The 19,846-nt window shown below is 56.9% G+C and overlaps 2 protein-coding genes across 7 annotated transcripts in view; both read left to right on the forward strand.

The window, feature by feature from the left end:
- Window positions 1-3,124, forward strand: part of PDE2A (phosphodiesterase 2A) — a 41,712-nt gene extending 38,588 nt beyond the window's left edge. For all 3 annotated transcript variants that reach the window (XM_063393692.1, XM_063393690.1, XM_063393691.1), the window contains one exon: window positions 115-3,124. In XM_063393692.1, the coding sequence (XP_063249762.1) occupies window positions 115-340 (226 nt within the window). In that variant the 3' untranslated portion in view covers window positions 341-3,124. The remainder of the gene's footprint in view (window positions 1-114) is intronic.
- A 1,899-nt stretch (window positions 3,125-5,023) lies between these two features.
- ARRB1 (arrestin beta 1) lies at window positions 5,024-18,356 on the forward strand. Of its 4 annotated transcripts, XM_063393693.1 has the most exons (17): window positions 5,024-5,380; window positions 10,521-10,551; window positions 11,107-11,167; window positions 11,583-11,627; window positions 11,998-12,194; window positions 12,780-12,839; window positions 12,960-13,027; window positions 13,478-13,613; window positions 13,693-13,777; window positions 13,872-13,944; window positions 14,275-14,412; window positions 14,607-14,690; window positions 14,887-14,910; window positions 15,769-15,839; window positions 16,211-16,262; window positions 16,893-17,000; window positions 17,101-18,356. In XM_063393693.1, exons 1-17 carry the CDS (start codon window positions 5,361-5,363, stop codon window positions 17,138-17,140), a joined length of 1,293 nt encoding a protein of 430 aa, XP_063249763.1. In that variant the 5' UTR covers window positions 5,024-5,360; the 3' UTR covers window positions 17,141-18,356. The 4 variants fall into 4 exon arrangements, with proteins under 4 accessions (XP_063249763.1, XP_063249766.1, XP_063249764.1 ...); XM_063393696.1 differs by having other exon boundaries at window positions 16,893-18,356; XM_063393694.1 differs by lacking the exon at window positions 14,887-14,910.
- Window positions 18,357-19,846: the final 1,490 nt, after the last annotated feature.

Consider the following 19,846-nt stretch of genomic DNA (forward strand, 5'->3'; position numbering starts at 1 on the left):
GCTGTGTGGGAAGTCTTGCAAATGGTGGGGGGTGTTCCAAGCAGTGGGGATGGGGTTGCATCGAAGTGAGGGAGTGCAGCACTGTGCTGATGGAGTGCATCCCCCACTCCCCAGATTGCTGCAGGATCTCTTCCCCAAGGCTGCGGAGCTCTACGAGCGGGTGGCCAGCAACCGGGAGCAGTGGACCAAGGTCTCCCACAAATTCACCATCCGAGGGTTGCCCAGTAACAACTCCCTGGACTTTCTGGATGAGGAATATGACCCACAGGCCCCTGACTCCCAGCTCAATGGCTGCCTGGAGCCTGAGGCGGGGCAGCCCTCTGAGGCTGGCGCCAAGTGACAGAGGTGATGGGGGGGCCACAGCCATAGCTGGGCCGGGAGCATCCCCAAGCCTCATCCCCCAACCTATGGGGAGGAGGTTTGGGGGGGTATCAGTGACTCTGGACTACTACGGCAAGGGCTGTGTGCTGCCAGCACCCACCACTGGTCCTTCCCCACCACTGGGTGACTATCTCCTCCCTCCAGGGCAGGTGGTCGGGTGTCCTGTCTACCCAGTGGTCCCTGGGACACTGCCTTGGTGGCTGGGAGCACCAAGGGACACAGTGGGGCTGGGGGATGGACGTGCTTTAAGCTGCCTTAAGACTGCAGGTCCTGTCCCCATGGGGTGATAATAGGAATGGTGTTCTTGGTGGAAGCACCCACAGAGTGGTCAGTCACCATGACGTGTGTGTGTGGGCTAGCAGGACAGAGGGGGTGGTGTGGGGCAGGATGGCAAGGGGCAGTGGGAGAGCTGTGGGGTGGCTGTAGAGCATATGGAGGGTGTTGCCATGGACTGTGGATCAGATCCACAGAAGAATGTTGGCTCCAGCTGGAGGAGGGGAGAGACACCAGTGTGGGATGGCCACAGCCATGGGGTTGTGCCTGCATCCCCTGCTGAGTTCCACACTAGAGAACCAGCTCTGGCCTCTTCCTAGCAGCTGCTGAGCATCCGTTGGCTAAAAGCCCCAGCCCTCTAGGACCCCTGAACCCACTCACCCATGGAAGGGCTCATATCTCTCACACAGCCCAGTCCCATGCAACCACACAACCACATCCCCTACAAGGGCTAAACATTTGCCAAGGCTGGGGGGTCCTGCTGCTGGTTTGCATGTACAGGGGAGGCTGTTCTTCACAGGGGGTCCATCTGGTCCCATACGTGTCCTTGCCGTGTCCCCACTGCGTAGGTGTTCCTCTGAGCTCCACCTGGGAGCTTCCTCACTGCAAGCAGCTGCTCTGGTGATCATGTTGCGAGCATCCCTAGCTCACAGTGACTTCACAACTCCTGCCATACCAACCTCTGTGCACAGTTCCTGCTGACATTTTGGGATCCCTCTGGTCTTGCAGACCACTGAACATGAACCTCAATAGTTTCCTGTGGTCTCTCTGGTCCTGCAGACCACCATGCGTGGACCCTGCCATTTCCTGTGGTCCATCCGGTCCTGCTTGGCATCATGCATGGATGCTGTTGGTCTACCATGGTTGATTTGGTCATGCATGGACCCTGGTGTTCTCCCACGACTCCCTCCTTGTCCTCACTGCCACGCATGCACCCCACTAACCTGTGATTTTTCTGGTCCTGCAAACCATCGTGCATGGACCCCAATGCTCTCCCCTGGTTCCTCCTGTCCTACAGACCACTGTATGGACCCTGCTGGCCTTCTTGTGGTCTCTCCAGTCTCCCAACCAAACCCATATGGACCCTCTCAGTCCCAGGGGCTCCACTAGCCTCCTGGGTTTGACCAGCTGTATGTGACCCAGGGCTCTGTCACTCCAGCCAAAGCCACTTGAAACACCCATGAGCAGGGGAACTGCAGTGAGCAGCTTGCCCTGCTGAGCAGAGCTGAAGAGGGGGCTGGGGCTCAGGGGGGGGTGCTCAGCCTTGAGAGATTAGGGTGTACTGAGCCCCCAGGCTGCATCATCCAGCTTGTGGGAGCTGGATGAGTTCACCACCACACCAGGGAAAGGCGATGGGAGCAGCATGGTAAAATTCTGGCACTGCAGGCATTGATGTTGGTTGTGTTGGGATCAAGAGTGGACATGGGGCTATTTGCCACCCCATCCCCACTCGTCTGCAGTATTCCCATAGCACCATCCCAAGTGGTGCCACAGCAGGTCCCTCGTGGATTCGGGCTACACAGTGGCTGCTTCTCTCCTTGGCTTGTCTGTAAGCGATGACTTGCCTGTGTTCTCGAGATACCTGGAGCATCTGTCTGCAGGAGCAGTGGGAGACCCCAACACTGAACTGCTCCATGTAGATGAAGTGACCTGAATTCCTTTTGCCTTACCTACTCGGAGATGCCTTTAGTGAGATGCTTTGCCCGAACCCTGGTGGGACCCACCTGGTGACTGAGTCTGTCTGCTGGCCCATGACTTTGCCTCCAAGACCCTCTTAAGCTCTTCTCCCTGTCCCCACACTGCCATAGGGGGTGGGGATGGTCCCAGAAGGCAGCAAACCCCCAAGCTGCAAGAGGAGGACAGCAGTTCCATCCCCTGTTGTGATGCTGGTACAGCCCTGGTACCAACATGCTAGTAGGTACAACTGTTCAAAGACAATCCCTGCATCCCAGTGCTGATCCAGGGATGCCTGACAATGCATGGATCTCCATCCAATAGATGTGGGGATGTCCTGCACTTGAGTTCTGCATCCTGGGTACCATACCATGGTGGGGGCACACAGGGATGCCCATTTCCCAGCTGTATCCCATGTTTCCAGCCCCTGCTGCTGGTGTGTGTAGGTAGTCAATGTTTTCCCAGCTCCTGCCCCTGTATATACTCCTCTGAATACTGGAGAGTGCAACTTGCACCCAGTCCAGCTCACCCACAAGTGTGCACAGGCGTGTGTGGGTGTGCAAACCTCCTCCAGCTTTTCTGTCCTCCTGTCTTGCAGCACTGGTTGTTCTGGACTCCAATGGAGCCTGAGGAGATGACTTCTCTTTCTTCCTCTCCTCCTCCTTCTTTTCTTACTCTCCCGCTTGTCTTGCTCCTATTCCCTCTACTGTTTCTCCTCCTCCTTCTTTATTATTATTTCTCTTTTTTTGGTGGGTTTTGGTTTTCCTAAATAAATTTCATATGTCAACCTCCCCGTGACAGGTTGGTGGGTGGCCTCGTTGGGGTCTGGGGAGCTCCAATTAAGACTTACGAACCTCAAAATCACCCTCAGGGATTGGGATGAAGAATGGGAGACTCCTTGAAACACACACCCTCAGGAGGAGAATCCAGCTTGGGCCATGTAGCTCTGACCCCCCCAGGAAGTTCCAGCCCCTCCCTGGGGTGTTCCAGTCTTGTGGAATGCTCCAATGCTGCAGGATTCCCAGATCCCGTCTGAGTGATCCAGCTGCTCTGGTCCCTTCCCTGTGCCATTCCCTCCTGAAATGTTCCAGAACCCCAGGACACTCCAATCCCCTGGGATGCTCTTTCCATCCCCATCTGCCAGGCTGGGACCCCACCATGCCTGGACAGGAGCCATGCTGGGACCCATCCAGCCTGGCAGCAGGGGGAGCTGGGCCCGTGGCAGGATCCAGCTTGGGCTGGGACTGCAGTGGGATCCTAGGCTGGGATGCAGGATGAGGCCTGTGTTGGGACCCCTCTGTGCCTGGGCTGGGACTGGGGCAGAATCCAGCTGCTCCTCTGGCTCTTGCAGCCATCCTTGCACGGCCCCAGAGGGGACCCCCTAGTCTGCCCATCATCCATGCATCAGGGCTGTGGTTTTCATTCCCACCATCTGGCGAAGGAGCAATTTATTATCCAAGATCAATTCAGCACTTTCATCGCAGCCCAATCTGACAGCTTTATCCTGGGCGTTTGATACCCAGAGGAAAATTCCCTGGAGGCTTTGGTGCTGGCATGCTCTGTCGCTCCAGGAGCTGCCAAAATTGGGGTGAAAAACTGTGCAAACTACCAAATGCCCCCATTCTGCTCCAAGCGCTGGTTGAAATCCTGGGATTAAATCCCTTTAATCGTCCAACTGTAAGTCCCGGAGCAGGGTTTATGATCCCCAGCCAGGAGCTGCCCCACTTCTGCCTGTGTCACCGATGGCTCCATGCCCTTGGATGACATCCCTTCCTAGATGCATTAGGGTATCACGGCCTTTCCTCCAGAACCTCGCCGCAGCCTCGGCTCGTCACTGCTTTCTGTCCTTTTGTCCCGGCTGATCCCTCAGGTGAGGCGCAGCCTTCCCCAGGGCTGGGGTAGAGGAGACACCGCGTGTCCATCCTCAGCTCCTTTCACCCGCCCCACGGTGGTCGAGGGGGCGGGATGGGGCGGGGATGCTCCAGCTGGGGACTGACGTGAAACTGGAATCACCTGGAGCGCGCTCCCCATGGGCGGCTCTGCGGCAGCAGGCGGGGCTCGCAGCCAGCGGGAAGGCCGGGAGGGAGGACGGACGTGTTCCTCCAGGGAAGGCGGATTCCATGGCAGGAGGGGAGGGACGCCTCGGGGGCGGAGCGTGCGGCACCGCGTCTGTGTGCGTGCGTGGGCTGTGTGCGCACATGTGTACATGTGTGTGCACCTGCGTGTGCATGGCGCTTGTTATGCGGATGTGGTTGCAATGTGCGTGCAAGTTCTGTCTCTGTTCACAGACGCCTATCTTTTGTGTTCACGCTCGTGTGTCCGTGCTCACATACGCGTCTCTGTGTGTTCACAGACGTGGACACGCAGATCTCTGTGCACACACGCGTGTGTCCGGATGGTCACACGGGCGTTCCCCCCGCCCCTGTGTGTCCACGTGCAGCCGCTGGGGGGCGCTCCGAGCCGCGCGCGCGGTCCCGCCGCTCTGTGTGTGTGTGTGTGTGTGTGTCCGCGCCCGTACTGCCCCACACTCTCCTACCCCGTCACCGCTTCCCGCCCGCCTCGTGTCAGCCCCGTACCCCGCCGCCCCGTATCCTCTCCCCGTGTCTTCTCCCGGCCCGTGCGACCCGCGGGCGCGGCCGCCCCCGGCCCCAGGACCGCGCCGCTCAGGGGCGGGTGGAGGCGGCGGCGGCGGCAGCGTCCGCACCGGAACCGGGACGGGCCGAGTCCTGCCGAGCGCTTCCGAGCGTGTCCGAGCTACTCCGAGCGGTTCCGAGCGTCTCCGAGCAGTTCCGAACCTGCACGAGCGGTTCCGAGCGGACCCGAACCGGCCGGCGTGGCGTCCGCCCGGGCCGAGCCGAGCGGTTCCGAGTGTTTCCGAGCCTGCTCGAGCGTTTCGAGCGGTTCCGAGCGGGCCCGAGGAGGGCCGCACCGGGCCCCGCGCCCGCCCCGCCGCTGCTCCCTCCACCATCCAGCCAGTAATTTTCCAAGCCCAGCCGGCGCTTCCCGGCTGAGCCCGCAGGATCGGCGGGGCCATGGGAGACAAAGGCACCCGGTGAGTGAGGACCGGGACAGAGCGGAGCATCCCGGGGGGCATGCCTGGCATGGCGGGGGAGGGGTGGGACAGGAGCTGCCCGTGCCCCGCACTGGAGCCGGGGGTGGCCCCGAGGCTGGGATATGTGCCCCCCGAGGGGTAGTGAGGACCCGGAGACTGGGAGGGCGATGTTTGGGGGGTCCCGCCTATGGTCCATAGAGTTATCGGGGCCATCACTGCTCCCTTCCTATCAGATTTGGAACCGGGATGGGGGAGGCAGTTGTCATCCCAGTGACGCCTGGGGACCCAGGCCCTGATGTCACTCTCCAGCACTCGGCACAGCCGGGGTGTCAGGGAGCATGTGCTACCCCTGGAGCGCGGGGACACGAGGGTGTGCGACGCCTTCATCCCATGGGAATGCTGCCATGGGAATGCTGTCCTTTGGGGGGCCCTGTGCAGAGGTGGATGGGGACCCCTCCTATGCTCTCCCAGGCTTCACGTGCAGACATGGCAAGGACCCGCTGGGCTGCACATCCTGCGGGGGGCTGTTGGGATTTGAGGGAGACACTGGTGACCCCTGCCAACCCTTGCAGGGAGGCCTGGGGGATCTCCAGTGACATCTGCTCACTGACTGGCTCTGGCAGAGTGGTCAAGGAGTCTCCCATTCTTCATCCCAATCCCTTTCTGTCCCCTTGCCATTAATCATGGAGGACCAGAAATTTCAGGGTGCTCCTGCTTACCCCTCAACACCATTGCCCTCCCTTTGCTCATCCCCATGTCCCCTTGGCATCGGGATCAGGGGGCTTCAGTGCAGCCTCTGCCCCCCCGCCCTGCCTCTGGCCATGAATGACGAGAGAAGGATGAGGGGGTCTGGCCCTGCCTGGGCAGAACCTTCCAGAAACATTGCAGTGTTTTGGGATGGCAGGATGGAAGTTGTAGGTTCCTGTTGAACTCATCCAGCATTTTGGGAAGCGGCTGTTGCTGCTGCCAACCTGCTGGGTGTTGGTGCCCCAACTATGGCTGACAGCATCCTCTTCCTCCCTGCTCAGTATCCTGAATTATTGGGAATTCATGTTGCACTCCTGGAGCAGGTGGACAGCCCCACAGATCAGGGGGCAGGAGCCCCCGCTGGGTTCCCCCCAACATCTGGGTGCAAACCCCAGGATGCAGCTGGTTTGGCCTCCAGGGTTTTTCAGGTGCCATGGGGAGCTTGGTGAGCGGCATTCCCATCAGCAGGCATGTCGGCAGGAGAGGCATGAGCTGATCTTCTCTCTGCCTACGCAGCGTGTGCAGAGGGAGCCGGTGGGGGGGGACGACGACGGGAACCGGGGAGGGGGGGGACGGGCAGGAAGAATTAGGCTGAGAAATCCCTCTTCCTCTGCAGTTTGGATCTCCAAACTCAGATCCACTGGGTTTGATCAGGAGGTTTGGCTGTGGGAGCTGATTTACCATCTGATTCCCCAAAAGCCCATTTCTGCTGATTTCTGCTGTGGCACCCCACTTTTCTTGGGAGTCACCAAGCCCTGCAGTGGGAACAGCTGGAGGAATCAGCTGAGTTGGTGGCTGTTGGTATCATTGATCACCTTTCCCTGCTCTTCCCTCTCAGCACACAGCCACGGCAGCTCCAATCCCACACAGGATGCCCAGCTACTGGAATTCCTGGCTCCTGGGATTCCTAGCCTGAGGGTGGTTTCCTGGTGGCTGGGAAGTGCTGTAGTGGTTCTGGTACACCAGAGCTCACCTTGGCTGGCATTAATCACCCCTTACACCTTTCCTCTAGCCCCATAGTCCCATCCAGCCCCTCTGTAGCATTCCACCTTAGCATCTTGCTGTCAAGGGGGAGACCTTCGCCTGCCACCAGACCTGTTGCTAAGTCCCTCTATCATCCCATTCACCCCCCTGGATGAAGCCATAGGATCTGGGAGCAGGACAGGGATCTCCGCTGAGAAGAGAAAGAATCCTAGAAGGTGGCCCAGGATGGGAGACTCCTGCTTTCTTGATGTTGTTTGGAGAGCAAACTGGTAATAACAGCAGGATCCAGACACATCCTGGATCACACGGCTGAGGCGTTTCCTTGCCAAGGAAGTTGGTGGAGCTCTGACCCAGCTGGGGGATGCTACTGCTGAGCATGGCAGGGGATAGATGGATGGGTGCAGCAGGGATGCAAAATGCAGCATTGGGCCTGTGGGATGCTCTTGCTTTGGGATTGGCTGGCATGATTCTCCAGTCTCATCCTGGCACAGCTGGCACTGAGTTTCTGGCTGCCACCACGAGATTGTGCTGGTGTGTAGGATGTGGTTGCTGGTGGTTCCATTATCCCTGGAGGTCCCTTCTAACGTGGCTCTAGCTAATTAGATCTGCCAGCCAACCTTGTTAGTATGAGAGCTGGCAAAACCCCTGAATTCTCTTCCCTGGGTTCAAAGGCAATCACTGGTGTTGCCATCAGATCCTGTTCCGATGCCCAGGGGAATCAAATCCTCATAAATCTTCTCAACCAAGATCCAACGAACCGCACTCAATTATTGGCCACCCAATAAAGCCATCATTAGCCCTGGCTGGGTGCCTAACAAGCTCATTAAGGGATGAGCTCCATGACAGGGAGAGAGCAGGACAGATGGGATCTGGTTGTGTGGCAGCATGACAGGTGGGATCTGGTTGTGTGGCAGCGTGAGAGGCTCAAGGGGCACTGGAACTGTCAGCCCACGGTCTGAGGCCCCAAGCCCCTGATAGGCAGTGGCAGAGGCCATTTCCTGCCTCGTGTCTCCAGTGTTTCGACACCAGGAAGGGCTGGAGGGGGAGGGAAGGCTTCACACTTCCTCCTTTCCTCCCTCTAGATCCGGTGGCGGGTGAGGGTCACTCCGCTGGCAGCAACACGCCACTGTGTCCCCATGTGTCCCTTCCTTTCTCCCACTGGTGCTTCAGGGGAGATGTGAGCTCCTGCACCCGCGGTGTGGGGCCAGGCAGGGTACTGCACCCACAGGATTAGGGTACTGCACGCTCCTGTACCCACAGTGTGGAGCCAGCCTGGGCTCCTGCATGCACAGTGTGGAGCTGTGTGGGTCTCGAATTCTGTGGAGCTTCTGCACCCACAACTTGGGGCTTCTGCCCCTGCAGTGTGCGGCTGAGCAGTCTCAGGCTCTGTGGGGCTCCTGTTCCGGTGTGGGGCCAGCGTGAGTGTGTGCCAGGCAGAGTGGTGAGGAATGACTTCCCGCAGCGCCTGCCATCGATCTCACTTGCACTGGGTTCATTACCGGCTGTGTTAGTGTCTCAGGGGCTGGGTGGGAGCATCATCTGTGTCCCAGGGGTCTGGCAGTGGCACCCACCAAGCCTCCAGCCTTGGCTGCCTTTCCTGGGGCTTCCCAGCACACCGCAGGTTGTGATCCAGCATGCTGGATGCTCTCTGGGGTTTCCCTTGGGAGCTGGTCTGTGGAGTATGGGGTGACAAGGGGGTGACAGGCTGTCAGGGGATGCTCCCCATGCTGCTTTGAAGTAATGCCTCATTAACTACCCATGAAAATCCTGCTGTTAGTTGCTCTGGGCTCTCAGGAGGATGCACTCGTTGCCTCTCCATCCCCGACTCTAGAGACTGATGGCATTCAAACCCAAAAACTGTGGGATGCTGATGCCTTTCCATGGCAAGTTGAGGCCTTTATCTCCTCAAGTTTTTAATTGGAATAGTATTCCTGTTAATTCCATCTTTCCTTGCACCAGCACAGGCTCACACCTTTACCAGCAAACCCTCATAAAAACATCCTGCTGTGGAAGTGCTTTCCATTTTGGCTGGGAAAAGTCAATCCCCCAACCCCCACAGGGAAAAGCCATCCAGGAAGAGCCAGCAGGATGTTCCTGACATTCCTAGTGGCTTGGGACAGCCAGAAGGATGTCCCCAATATTTTATGTGTCTGGCAGAGGGTTCCTGTGGCTTGTCTGGGGACAAGGGAATGAGGACCCCCAGCCCCCACATTCTCTTATAGACAAGATCCTGTTTCTTGGGCAGAGCTTGGCCAGGCTGTGCTGGTCCCCATGGCTCTCAGGAGAGTGGAATGTGGAGACTTGGGCATGCAGGAGTGCAGGACACACATATGCAGGGATATGGAAATGCAGGGACACGGGGAGGTGAGGACAGAGGATTTCAGGGATATGGGAGTGAGGGGTGTGTCCGCACATCTCCTGATTCATCCTACCCCATCGCTGGGGTGGTAGTCACCCCCAGACTAGTACCCACCAGCTGCTGCCTTCCCTGCTTGCCCCCTGGCTCGGTGTGAACAGCTGCAGGCATGGGGTGGCCGAGGGCCACTCCTGGTGTGGGTGAGGGTCCATCATCCAGTAACAGACTGGGACAGCTTGACAGAGCCAAGCATCTGCCCTGGGAAATTGTTTTTTCCAGCCTAAAACCACTGCTAATCTTTCCGGATGGTTTTAATGGAATTTAAAGACGAGGAGGGATTATCTGAGGAGAACCCATTATGGGTGGCTTTGTGCCAGGACACACTCCAAAAAATCTGGCAGTGCCAGGCGCCCTACCTGCCTCTGCCCACTCCCTGTCTGCAGCAGACAGGCTGGGAATGCTCCAGCATTTCCCAGCAGTGGCATGTTGGACCCATATAGTTTCTCCCATGTCTCTGTGGGGTGTTCCAGAAGGATTTTGGGAGTTGAGAGGGGTGTCTGGGGGCTAGTCCCATGGTTTGGAATGGGAATAAAAAGCTCTGGGGACGGGAGCACGCAGACTTTTCTTGCTTCTCCAGTGGCTTTGGGATGCATCCATGTGAGGTAATGGTGAGATAGGTTCATCCTGTGGGATGCTCCCACCCTGTATGCCTTGACCCCATGGTCCCACACTGGTCCCCAGGGTCAGGGTGTGTGCTGGGGTGGTGCTGCCCTTTACAGTGGTCTCTGGGCACCATCCTCAGGATGAGGGGTGAGCTGGGATCCTGACGCCTCCATTATCCAAAGCTGGGTCTTGGCAGGGGGTGCTGAGGGTTGGATGCACCTGGCACCCAACGGGACTATGCCAGTGGATCCTTCTTCCCTCAGGGACCCTTCCTGAAGGGGACAGCTGGACAGCTCCATGGACAGACAGCCAGGAGCAGAGTGGGGAGTTCAGGAGTGGAACCTGAACCTGCACTGCTCCAGCACTCACCCCCCCTTTGCTGTTTTGCAGGGTGTTTAAGAAAGCCAGTCCTAACGGGAAGGTAAGGGGGACATGGTGGGGGAAACCATGGGGTCACAAGTATGGCTGGGAGTGGGGGATGGGCATGTCTCTGAACCCCAGATTCCACCCTGCACACTGCTGCTTGCCTCAGCATCCTGCCAGGGCAGCAGGAAGGGACACTGAGGCGCAGTGGGGCTGGGAGGGGCTTTCCAAAGGTCAGGGGTCAAGCAGAGAGGTTTTGGAGTGCTGGGGTGCAGTGACCCTGGCTGTGGGGGTTTTGGGTCTGGCAGCAGCAGCTGATGCAGAAGACCTGCCTGCCAGCTGCCTGCCTTGTGCCTCAGTTTCCCCATCAGGAGAAAGGTGAGGGGGTGGGTCTGCCCAAGAGTGGTATACAAACTGCTGGGGTGCCACCCAAGAGTCTCCATATGCAAAGTACCTCCAGCTCCTGGGACTGGTGTGGCATTGGCTTTTGGGTACCACAGGGACAGGGTGACACTGGGGATGATGAGGAATATGGAGTCCAGTGGGTGGTGACAACACTGGGATTCTGAGGGGTCTGCTCTGTGCACCCCTGACATCCTGTTCCCCCCTGCAGCTCACTGTCTACCTTGGGAAGAGGGATTTTGTGGACCACATCGACGTGGTGGACCCCGTGGGTATGTGGTGGCAGGACGGGGATCTCAGTTGCAAGGAGGCACATGCCAGGGTGGGCTGGGCTGTCTGGGAGGAAGGATTTGGGGAGCAGAAAACAGCTGACTTGTGATAATATTCATGTCCCGCTGTGGCTTTGCATATGCCCTGGCTGTGGTAGGTGCAGACTGTCCCTGCTGGCAGCATGTTCCCCCAAGCCACAGCTGGCAGCTTGGAGGTGATGACTCTGTAAAGGGGGGGCATGTCCCCCCTTAACTGTGCTGGTGTCTCCCCAAGCCCTGCCTGTACATTCCCCTCTGAAACTACTAGCATGTCCCCTGACAGTGTGTCCCCTAACCCTGCCAATTGCATTCCCTGACCCTGCCAGTGTGTCCCCTCCTGTTCCCATGATGCATTTCTGACCCAGCTGTTCTGCTGCAGATGGAGTAGTGCTGGTGGATCCTGAATACCTGAAGGAGAGAAAAGGTAATGTCTACCCCTGGGATTCCTGGGGCCCACGGAAGTGGCACTGCCACAGGGTGATGCTAGCATCCCCATGCAGTCCCACCCAGGCATTGGTATCTCTGGGCCCTTTGGTGACATTTTTCCAGGCCCCTGTCCCCATGGCAGATTCTGTGTCCTGTGAAATGCAGATACTGTTGTGGGCATCCCAAGGCATAGCTGGCTGCTGAATCCTCATATTCTCAACATGGCATGTCCTCAAGCCACCACTACTTCCCAGTGCTGGTGGCACTGGCATGAGCCAGGATGCCACCTTGTGTTAGTGCCCCCACGCCATGATGGTCCCCTTCATGACCTACACCCTGCTACCGACCTCCCCTTGTCACCTCTCCAGTCTTTGTGACACTGACCTGCGCCTTCCGCTATGGCCGTGAGGACCTGGACGTCCTGGGGCTGACCTTCCGAAAGGACCTGTTCGTGGCCAACTCCCAGGCTTTCCCTCCGGTCCCGGAGGACAAAAAGCCCCTGACACGGCTGCAGGAACGGCTCATCAAGAAGCTGGGCGAACATGCCTATCCCTTCACCTTCGAGGTAGGGTGACAGCAGGTGCTCTGGGGTGCTTAAAGGGACAGTGAACCCTGTGATGGGAACATCAGGGTCCCATCTGGCCCTGTGGGGTCATGGCTGGGGGTGAGATGCTGTTATCTGTGATCAAGACTCAGCTTTTGGTGGTGGATCTTCAAACTTGTGAGCAGAAAGCAGCCACCAGTAGGGAAACTGCCAGTGCATGGCAGCACTGGAGGACACTGGGGATCCATGCCAGTACTGCAGAGCTCTGGCAGGGAATTGAGTGTGGGTAGATACCCTGTTTCATGCACCTGCTCCTCCGATTTCTCCAGCATAGCTTTGGCAATGGTGGCCACCCCCTCTGGAGCTGTGTGACATTTTATGGTGCTCAATCCTATGGCGTCAAAAATGGCCCTGACACCCTAATTTCCCAAAGTCCCCTGATAAATTAAAACCCTCTAAAATAATCTATTTTTGTAACGCTTTGAGATTTGGGAAATGCAATAGTAAAATGAGGAAATTCTTCCTGGAATTCCTTCTTTCCATTGTGGATAGGAAAGGGAAGTACTGGTAGCCCCTAAAAAGCTCTTCACTCCCCTTTCCCTCCAGATTCCCCCCAACTTGCCTTGCTCTGTCACGCTGCAGCCAGGCCCAGAGGACACGGGGAAGGTAAGGTCCCCCCATGTTCCCATGCCACTAGGCTGTGGTGAGTGGCCACTGCTGTGGTCACCTCCTTGGGGAGTGCAAAGGGGTTTCCCTGCCTCCTTCTCCCCTCTTCCTGGTTTTCAGGCCTGTGGGGTGGACTACGAGGTCAAAGCTTTCTGTGCCGAGAACCTGGAGGAGAAGATCCACAAGAGGTAAGCAGAAAGGATCCATCCAGCCTGGATGGGAGCAGCATCCTCTTGGTACTGGCAGCAGGAAAGGGACACTGCAGTTTGTTACTCACCTTAGGTGAGATGTTTTCCAGGATGGGATAGAGTTGTCTTCCAGGATGGGGCTTGGATAGGGGTGTTCTCCAGGATGGGGCTGGGATGGAGGTATTCTCCAGGGCAAGGATGGGTCAGAGAACATTTTGGGGCTGGGATATCCACCACTGTGCAAGGAACCCAACACTTGGTGGGCAACCTGTCCCGGCCACGGGGCTTTCTCCTCGTAGCTCTGGTGGGCATGCAGACAAGACTTTCCAAGGCATCACAGACCAGAAGAAAACAGCAGACCAGAAGAAAAGAGAGATTTGACTCGGCATGGACCAAGAAAGAGGGTAGCCTGCGGGCAGCCTGAGTTCTCCTCTTGCTGTCTTCCCCCAGGAACTCGGTGCGCCTGGTGATCCGTAAGGTTCAGTATGCACCAGAGAGACCTGGCCCTCAGCCCATGGCAGAGACCACCCGGCAGTTCCTCATGTCAGACAAGCCACTGCACCTTGAGGCATCCCTGGACAAGGAGGTGGGCAAGGACTGGGGAGTGTACGCTGGTGGGGTGACCCTGGGGATCTCACCATCCTCTCTGCTCTGCTCCCCTACAGATCTACTACCATGGGGAGCCCATCAGTGTCAACGTGCATGTCACCAACAACACCAACAAGACCGTGAAGAAAATCAAGATCTCAGGTGAGCAGGAGGGCCGTGTCCCCCACCCCACTGGTGTTCCTGTCCCCATCCCCGTGGGGGCCTACCCTGATCCCCACACTCTGTCTCACCCCAGTGCGCCAGTATGCTGACATCTGCCTCTTCAACACTGCCCAGTACAAGTGCCCAGTGGCTGTGGAGGATGCTGAGTGAGTACTGGCTCCTTGGGGACATTATGAGGTGCACTGGAGACCTCAGGGAGGTCTTGGAGGAACCTTGGAGGTCTCCTGCCCCAGTGCAGCCCCACTGGGATGTTGCACTTGGCAAGCAGGGTCCGGGACAGCGAGATGGAGATCTTTTTTTCGGTCGCATCTTGGGGACGTCACCCTCTGCATCTTCCAGGAAGGAGATGTTCATCAGGCTGGGGCAGGGATGGGAATATGTGGAGAAATTCACCAGGCTAAGATGGAGATGTCTGGGGTGGCCTATGGGAGCTGTGGATGGCTGGGGCTCTGGCTGACGGTGACAATCATCTCCAGTGACATGGTGGCCCCAAGCTCGACGTTCTGCAAAGTCTACACCTTGACCCCCTTCCTTGCCAACAACCGTGAGAAGCGAGGGCTGGCGCTGGATGGGAAGCTCAAGCACGAGGACACCAACCTGGCCTCCAGCACGCTGTGAGCCCCTCTACCCCCAGGGCTCCTGTGCCCCCTGCAGCATGGGGGCAGGACCTGGCCCTGGTGGGCATCCAGCCCCTGCTTCAGGGGTGATGCTTGGGGTGGAGGAGATCCCTTGGGGGCACCTTCAGGAGGACAGGGATCTGGTCCCCATGGCCATTCCCTCACTGATGCCCGCCTGCCTCTTCCTCCAGGTTAAGAGATGGAGCCAACAAGGAGATCCTGGGCATCATTGTCTCCTACAAGGTGAAGGTGAAGCTGGTGGTGTCACGAGGAGGGTGAGTGTTGGGCACCCACCCACTGTGCTGCACCTCCTCTCTAACCTTGGGACTGGTCTGTGCTGCAGGTGGGGCCCCATCATCCTTAAAGCTCCCCTGGGACTAAGCAGCATGGGTGGGACAAAAGGTGTGTGGGGGTTGTGTGTCCTTGGGAGGGGACAGTGACTAATGTGTTGTATCCTTTGACTCATGCCAGCCTGCTGGGAGACCTCGCCTCCAGGTAACACCCCACTCCCCCCCAGCACCTCTCAATCCTCACTGCAGCCCCTCACTGTGCCCCCCAGCCCCTCAGGGTGCTGCCTGATCCCATGCCTGTCCTTGGGATTCCACTGTGTTAGGGATACTGTCTCACCTAAAGCAAAAAGCCTGGCAGAGGTGAGGCTGGGGTGGTGAGGCTGGGAATGCTGGCAGGGTTTGAATCCTGCATCCTCCTACTTGTATCAGAGTGAGAGGCCTATGGGTGCTGCTGGGGAGAGTGAGCAGGGCACAGAGCTGGCTTCATAGGGCTGAGCATCTCTCGATGTGGGGAGGCAAGTCTCTGGGGCTTCCCAGGTCTTCATCCTCACATCACTTCCCTCCCACAGGGTCCTACGGGGATCACCAGACTACTTGTCCTCTTTTGGGACACTTCATTTGAGTTCTGTCCTACCTGCCTCTGGGGCAGCTCGGGGCTGTGCTTAGGCTGTCACACCCTGACGTCACCATGCCCACTGAGCACTGGGAAAACTTTGTGCACCTCCTGCCATTCCCATGGCACTGCTAGCTGCAGTCTAAGCCCAAGGGATTTGTATCCACCCCCACAGCTGCTAAAGACAGATTTTTGCCATGCTGCTCTCCCTCCTGATGCCCCTCTACTTCCCAGGGGGCCTGTGCTGATCCTCCACCCTGGGGTCCAAGCTCAACCAAGAGGCATGAGAGCTGCTGAGCAGCTCCATGGAGGATAACAGGGGTTTGCCCAGCTTTGTGGTCTCTACAGCAGCTGTAATGGGGGGTGCTGTTCTGCTCCCCTCTGCAAATCTGCCTCACTATGCGTGTAAAGTGCAGGCAGGCCTGTGCTTTACCCTGGTGTCTCTTGCAGCGATGTTGCAGTGGAGCTGCCCTTCACGCTGATGCATCCCAAACCCAGGGAGGAACCAGTACACCGAGACAGTAAGTGTCTGTCCGTGGGTGACAGGGCCAGCATCTGTGGGGGTGGGTAGGGGCAAAGGGGGCCAGTGAGGCTGTGTGAAGGGAGATTATTGGCTCCTGTTGACCCTGTTCACAGGACCTCAGCGTTAAAATCGTGGGTGTGCTCCCATCACACAGTGCAGCCAAACTCCAGGAGGGTTGCATCCACACACTGGAACAGTGGTGATGCCCCTAGGGGAGTATCAGCCACCCTAGTGGGATGGCAGCGATGACTTCAGGGGGGTCTCACCTACCGTGGTAGGAGGGCAGAGACAACCCAGGAGAAGGTGTCACCCACCTCGGTGGATGGCAGTCACAACCCTGCAACTAACCTGTGTCATCTCTTTGTTCAGTTCCAGAGAATGAAGCACCCATAGATACAAATCTGATAGAGCTTGATACAAAGTAAGAGACTAAAATACTCCCCCAATTCCCACACCTCCTGTGGGAATGTGAAACATGGTGGTTGCATAGCACCCCTCCAATCCTCAAACACCTGCTGTGCCATGGGATTGGCACGTGTGATTAACCCCACGCATGTCACCTGTAATGCATGACGTGTGCTGTTCCCCTCTCTCTTCTCTCCTCCTTCACCCTTCCCTGCATGGCTTTCCAAAATACAGGAGAAACTGCAGTAAGAGGCCGCTGGGATCGTGTTGGGGATGTGGGAGGTTGTCGCCACAGTGTTCCACGGGCTGGTGATACGTTTGGGAGGTTTTAGATTACTTTACCCACCTAGCTACTCCCCGCCAGTCTGCAGTTCCTCCAGAGTGGGGCAAATGCCAATGGCCCTGGTAAAGCTGCACCTGGTGGAGAGCTTGGGGGCTCTTTTTTGGGTGCATTGGGCAAGTATTAATAAGGCTTTGAAAACTGAGGCTGTTTGGTAGGGATGGGAGGTTTTGGGGCCCCCTGAGCTGCTGTAACATTGTGGTGGTGCAGGTTAAGCTCACTAGGCAAGCTGGGACAGCTTTGCGGGGCAGGGGGTGTTTCACCTTGCACCCCACCTAAACCCTCTCTCCCTTGTGTCCTCACTAGCGATGATGACATTGTGTTTGAAGACTTCGCCCGCCAGCGACTGAAAGGCATGAAGGATGACAAGGAGGATGAGGAGGAGCGGACAAATTCCCCACAGCTCAATGACAGATAAGCGAGCCCCCCTTGCTCGCCACCCCGCCCCAGGGACACCCCTACATTAGGCTGCTTCTCTTTTCTATAAATAATTAATTTTGTTTTCTACCTATACTGGGAGCCTACAAATCGCCCGATGGCCACAGGACCTATAACCGTCCAGCCGTGCCGTGTTGTCTCTTCATCCAGCTGTCAGAGCTGCTGTTTCCCGTGCAGGGCACGGCCAGGGGTGTGCTGGTGGCAGTGGGGCTCACTCTAACTCCGTCCCTGTCCAGCCTCCTGCCACTTACCAGAGCCCTTGCCTATGAGCTGCCTCTTTTATCAGTTTTATATAAGCCCAGTCTCAACATCAGTTTGCTATGGGGAGGGAGGTTGCAGCAGAATGGGGTGGAGGGGGGGTGTGGTTTTTTTGGGCAGCCTTCTCATGGGAAAAGGCACCTGTGCACCTTGGTGTCCCCTCCTTTCACCCATGGCCAGTCTCCCTCTGTCCGGCCCTGTTGCATGTGTTCCCTCCCTGGGATGCACGAGCCTGGCTTTGACTTTGGCCCCTGCCCCAGCTGCTCCAAACAAAGGGGGTGGGCAGCACCTGCCCTTCTCTTCCCCAAAGTGGCAACCCCAGGGGTCCTCCCAGCTGCATCCATTTTCACACCAGTATAATCTCCCTGGAGGAAACCAGCTCAGAGCTGGAAGCTGCTGGGGCCAGGTTAAGGTGGCAGAGGGTCTGTGGGACCCTGTGGGTCTGTGCCATCCGCCATGCACTGCTTGCTCTGGGAGAGGCCTCAAATGCCTCTTCACAGCCACGGCAGTGTCGTGGCAGAATAGGCTTGTCCCTAGCGGGATGCTGCCAGGGATACTTTTGTCCTGCCGAGCTGCAAAGCCCTCCTGGTTGATGTTCTGCTCTGTCTGCATGGGATCTAGCACCTATTTGGGGTAGGGGAGAAGCAGAGTATTTGCCACCCTAATCAGTGTTTCAACAGATGCTTGTACCTCCTGGACTGGTGGTGCCTGGACCCCCTCCCCCCTCCAAGGGTCTCTGGTCTCCCACCACCCACTGAGAGGCCATTTCCACTATTTATTCTGCTGTTGCAGTCAGCATTGTCATCTGAGAGCATTTTGTGGGGATAGCTCCATCCCCCTGAGCTGGTTTGTGGGGTGCTGAGCTGAGCCCACCCCCCCCACCCCCCAATAATTTTTAGGTAAAGCTGATGGGCAGCGTGGTACTTCTTTTTGTAAAGTGGTTCCTTTGTACTGATCATTGATACCTGCTGCTTTGGTTTCTCCACCCTGTCTGTGATGTTTCTGTGTTCTGTCGAATAAATTATTCTAGTTTATTAAACTCAGAAAAAAAAAAAGAAAAAACAGTAAAATACATTCCCGATGCCTGGACACTTCTGTTGGCTAAGGAAGGGGGAACTGCTACAGGCAGCAAGTCACAGAACCATAAAATGGTTTGAGTTGGGAGGGACTTTGAAGCTTATTCAGTTCCATCCTCTGTGCCATGGTCAGGGACACTTTCCACTAGACCAGGTTGCTGAAAGATTCATCAAACCTGGCCTTGAACACTTCTAGGGATGGGGCAGCTTCTCTGGGCAACCTGTGCCAGGGCCTCACCACCCTCACAGGGGAACTTTCTCCCTCCTGTGCAAGGACCAGGTAGCAGCAGCTACCTGCCCTGCTCATGCCACCCCATCCCTCCACTGATGACAGCCTCCCTGGTGTGCAGAGACATGCAGAGAGGAGCCAAGGAGGAGATGAAGGATTCTGTATCCTGCAGCAGGGACTGGGCATTATTTTGGAAATGAAATGCATGGCCACACAGTACCTGATAAGCACAGGGCACTAACAAGCTGCTTGTTAAACAAGCCATGTCCAGTCTGTGTCCTGCTGAAGAACTGCTCAAAGCTGATTGTTTTAAGGATCACAGAATCATGGAGGTTGAAAAAACCTTCTAAGATAGAGTCCAGTGGTTCCCCCAGCCCTGCCAAGGCCACTAAACCATGTCTCTAAGAGCCACATCCAAACATCTGTTAATGCTGCAGGGAGCTTCTCATCCCCTTTGAGAACAGCAGGAGCCAGGACTGGGGAATAAGCCAAGTAACACCTCCATTTTTATGGGCCTGAATTCGAAGACAGTCCTTCATAGAAGGGCTGTGGCTTGTCCCCTCACAGTCAAGGAAAGAGAAACCCTGCCTCAAGTTGTGCCAAGAGGAGGTTTAGATTGGATATCAGGGAAAATTCCTTCCCTGAAAGGACTGTTCAGCCTTGGGACAGGCTGCCCAGGGCAGTGGTTAAATCCCCATCCCTGAAGGGATTTAACAGATGTCTAGATGTGGCCATTGAGGACATACATGGTTTAGTGGTGGGCTTGGCTGTGTGTGGGTAAGACTGGACTCCATGGTCTTAAAGAGCTTTTCCAACATGAATGATTCCATGATTCTATGTCCACAGCTGTGTTGCCCTGCTCAGGGGTTAAAACTGTGGTGTCAGTGAAGACAGGCCTTTTGGGGGACCTTTCTGTGGTCCCAGGGAGAGCAGAGGTTGGACACATGCATGTCCCATGCAGCTTGAGCTCCCCTTGCCATGCTGATGCTATGAGGAGGGAGAGACTGTCCTTAAGTTGGTTCACTTCATGGGTGCCAGCATTTGTGCCAGAGGCTGTCCCAACCTTCCCTGCCAAAGACAACTCTGGCTCTAGCAAAGCCAATGTCTCCACAGTCACACAACCAGACTCTGATCCCACATGGGCATTGCCAGAGGCTCCATGTGTTCCATTCCTGGGAGCAATGTCCCTATTGCTCAGCACAGCTCTCCAGATCCTTCCTGTGTGCATAATCCCTTCCCACAGCATCTGTGAGTACTTA

This window comes from Prinia subflava, chromosome 3, assembly GCF_021018805.1.
Source record: "Prinia subflava isolate CZ2003 ecotype Zambia chromosome 3, Cam_Psub_1.2, whole genome shotgun sequence".
In the NCBI taxonomy this organism is placed as follows: Eukaryota; Metazoa; Chordata; class Aves; order Passeriformes; family Cisticolidae; genus Prinia; species Prinia subflava.

What these genes read in the sequence shown, in the direction of transcription:
- ARRB1 (XM_063393693.1), top strand. Translation starts at nt 5,361, where the DNA reads ATGGGAGACAAAGGCACCCG. An exon ending in AAGCCAGTCCTAACGGGAAG is followed by an intron (nt 10,552 to 11,106) that starts GTAAGGGGGACA and finishes TCCCCCCTGCAG; the next exon opens with CTCACTGTCTACCTTGGGAA. An exon ending in GGAACCAGTACACCGAGACA is followed by an intron (nt 15,840 to 16,210) that starts GTAAGTGTCTGT and finishes CTCTTTGTTCAG; the next exon opens with TTCCAGAGAATGAAGCACCC.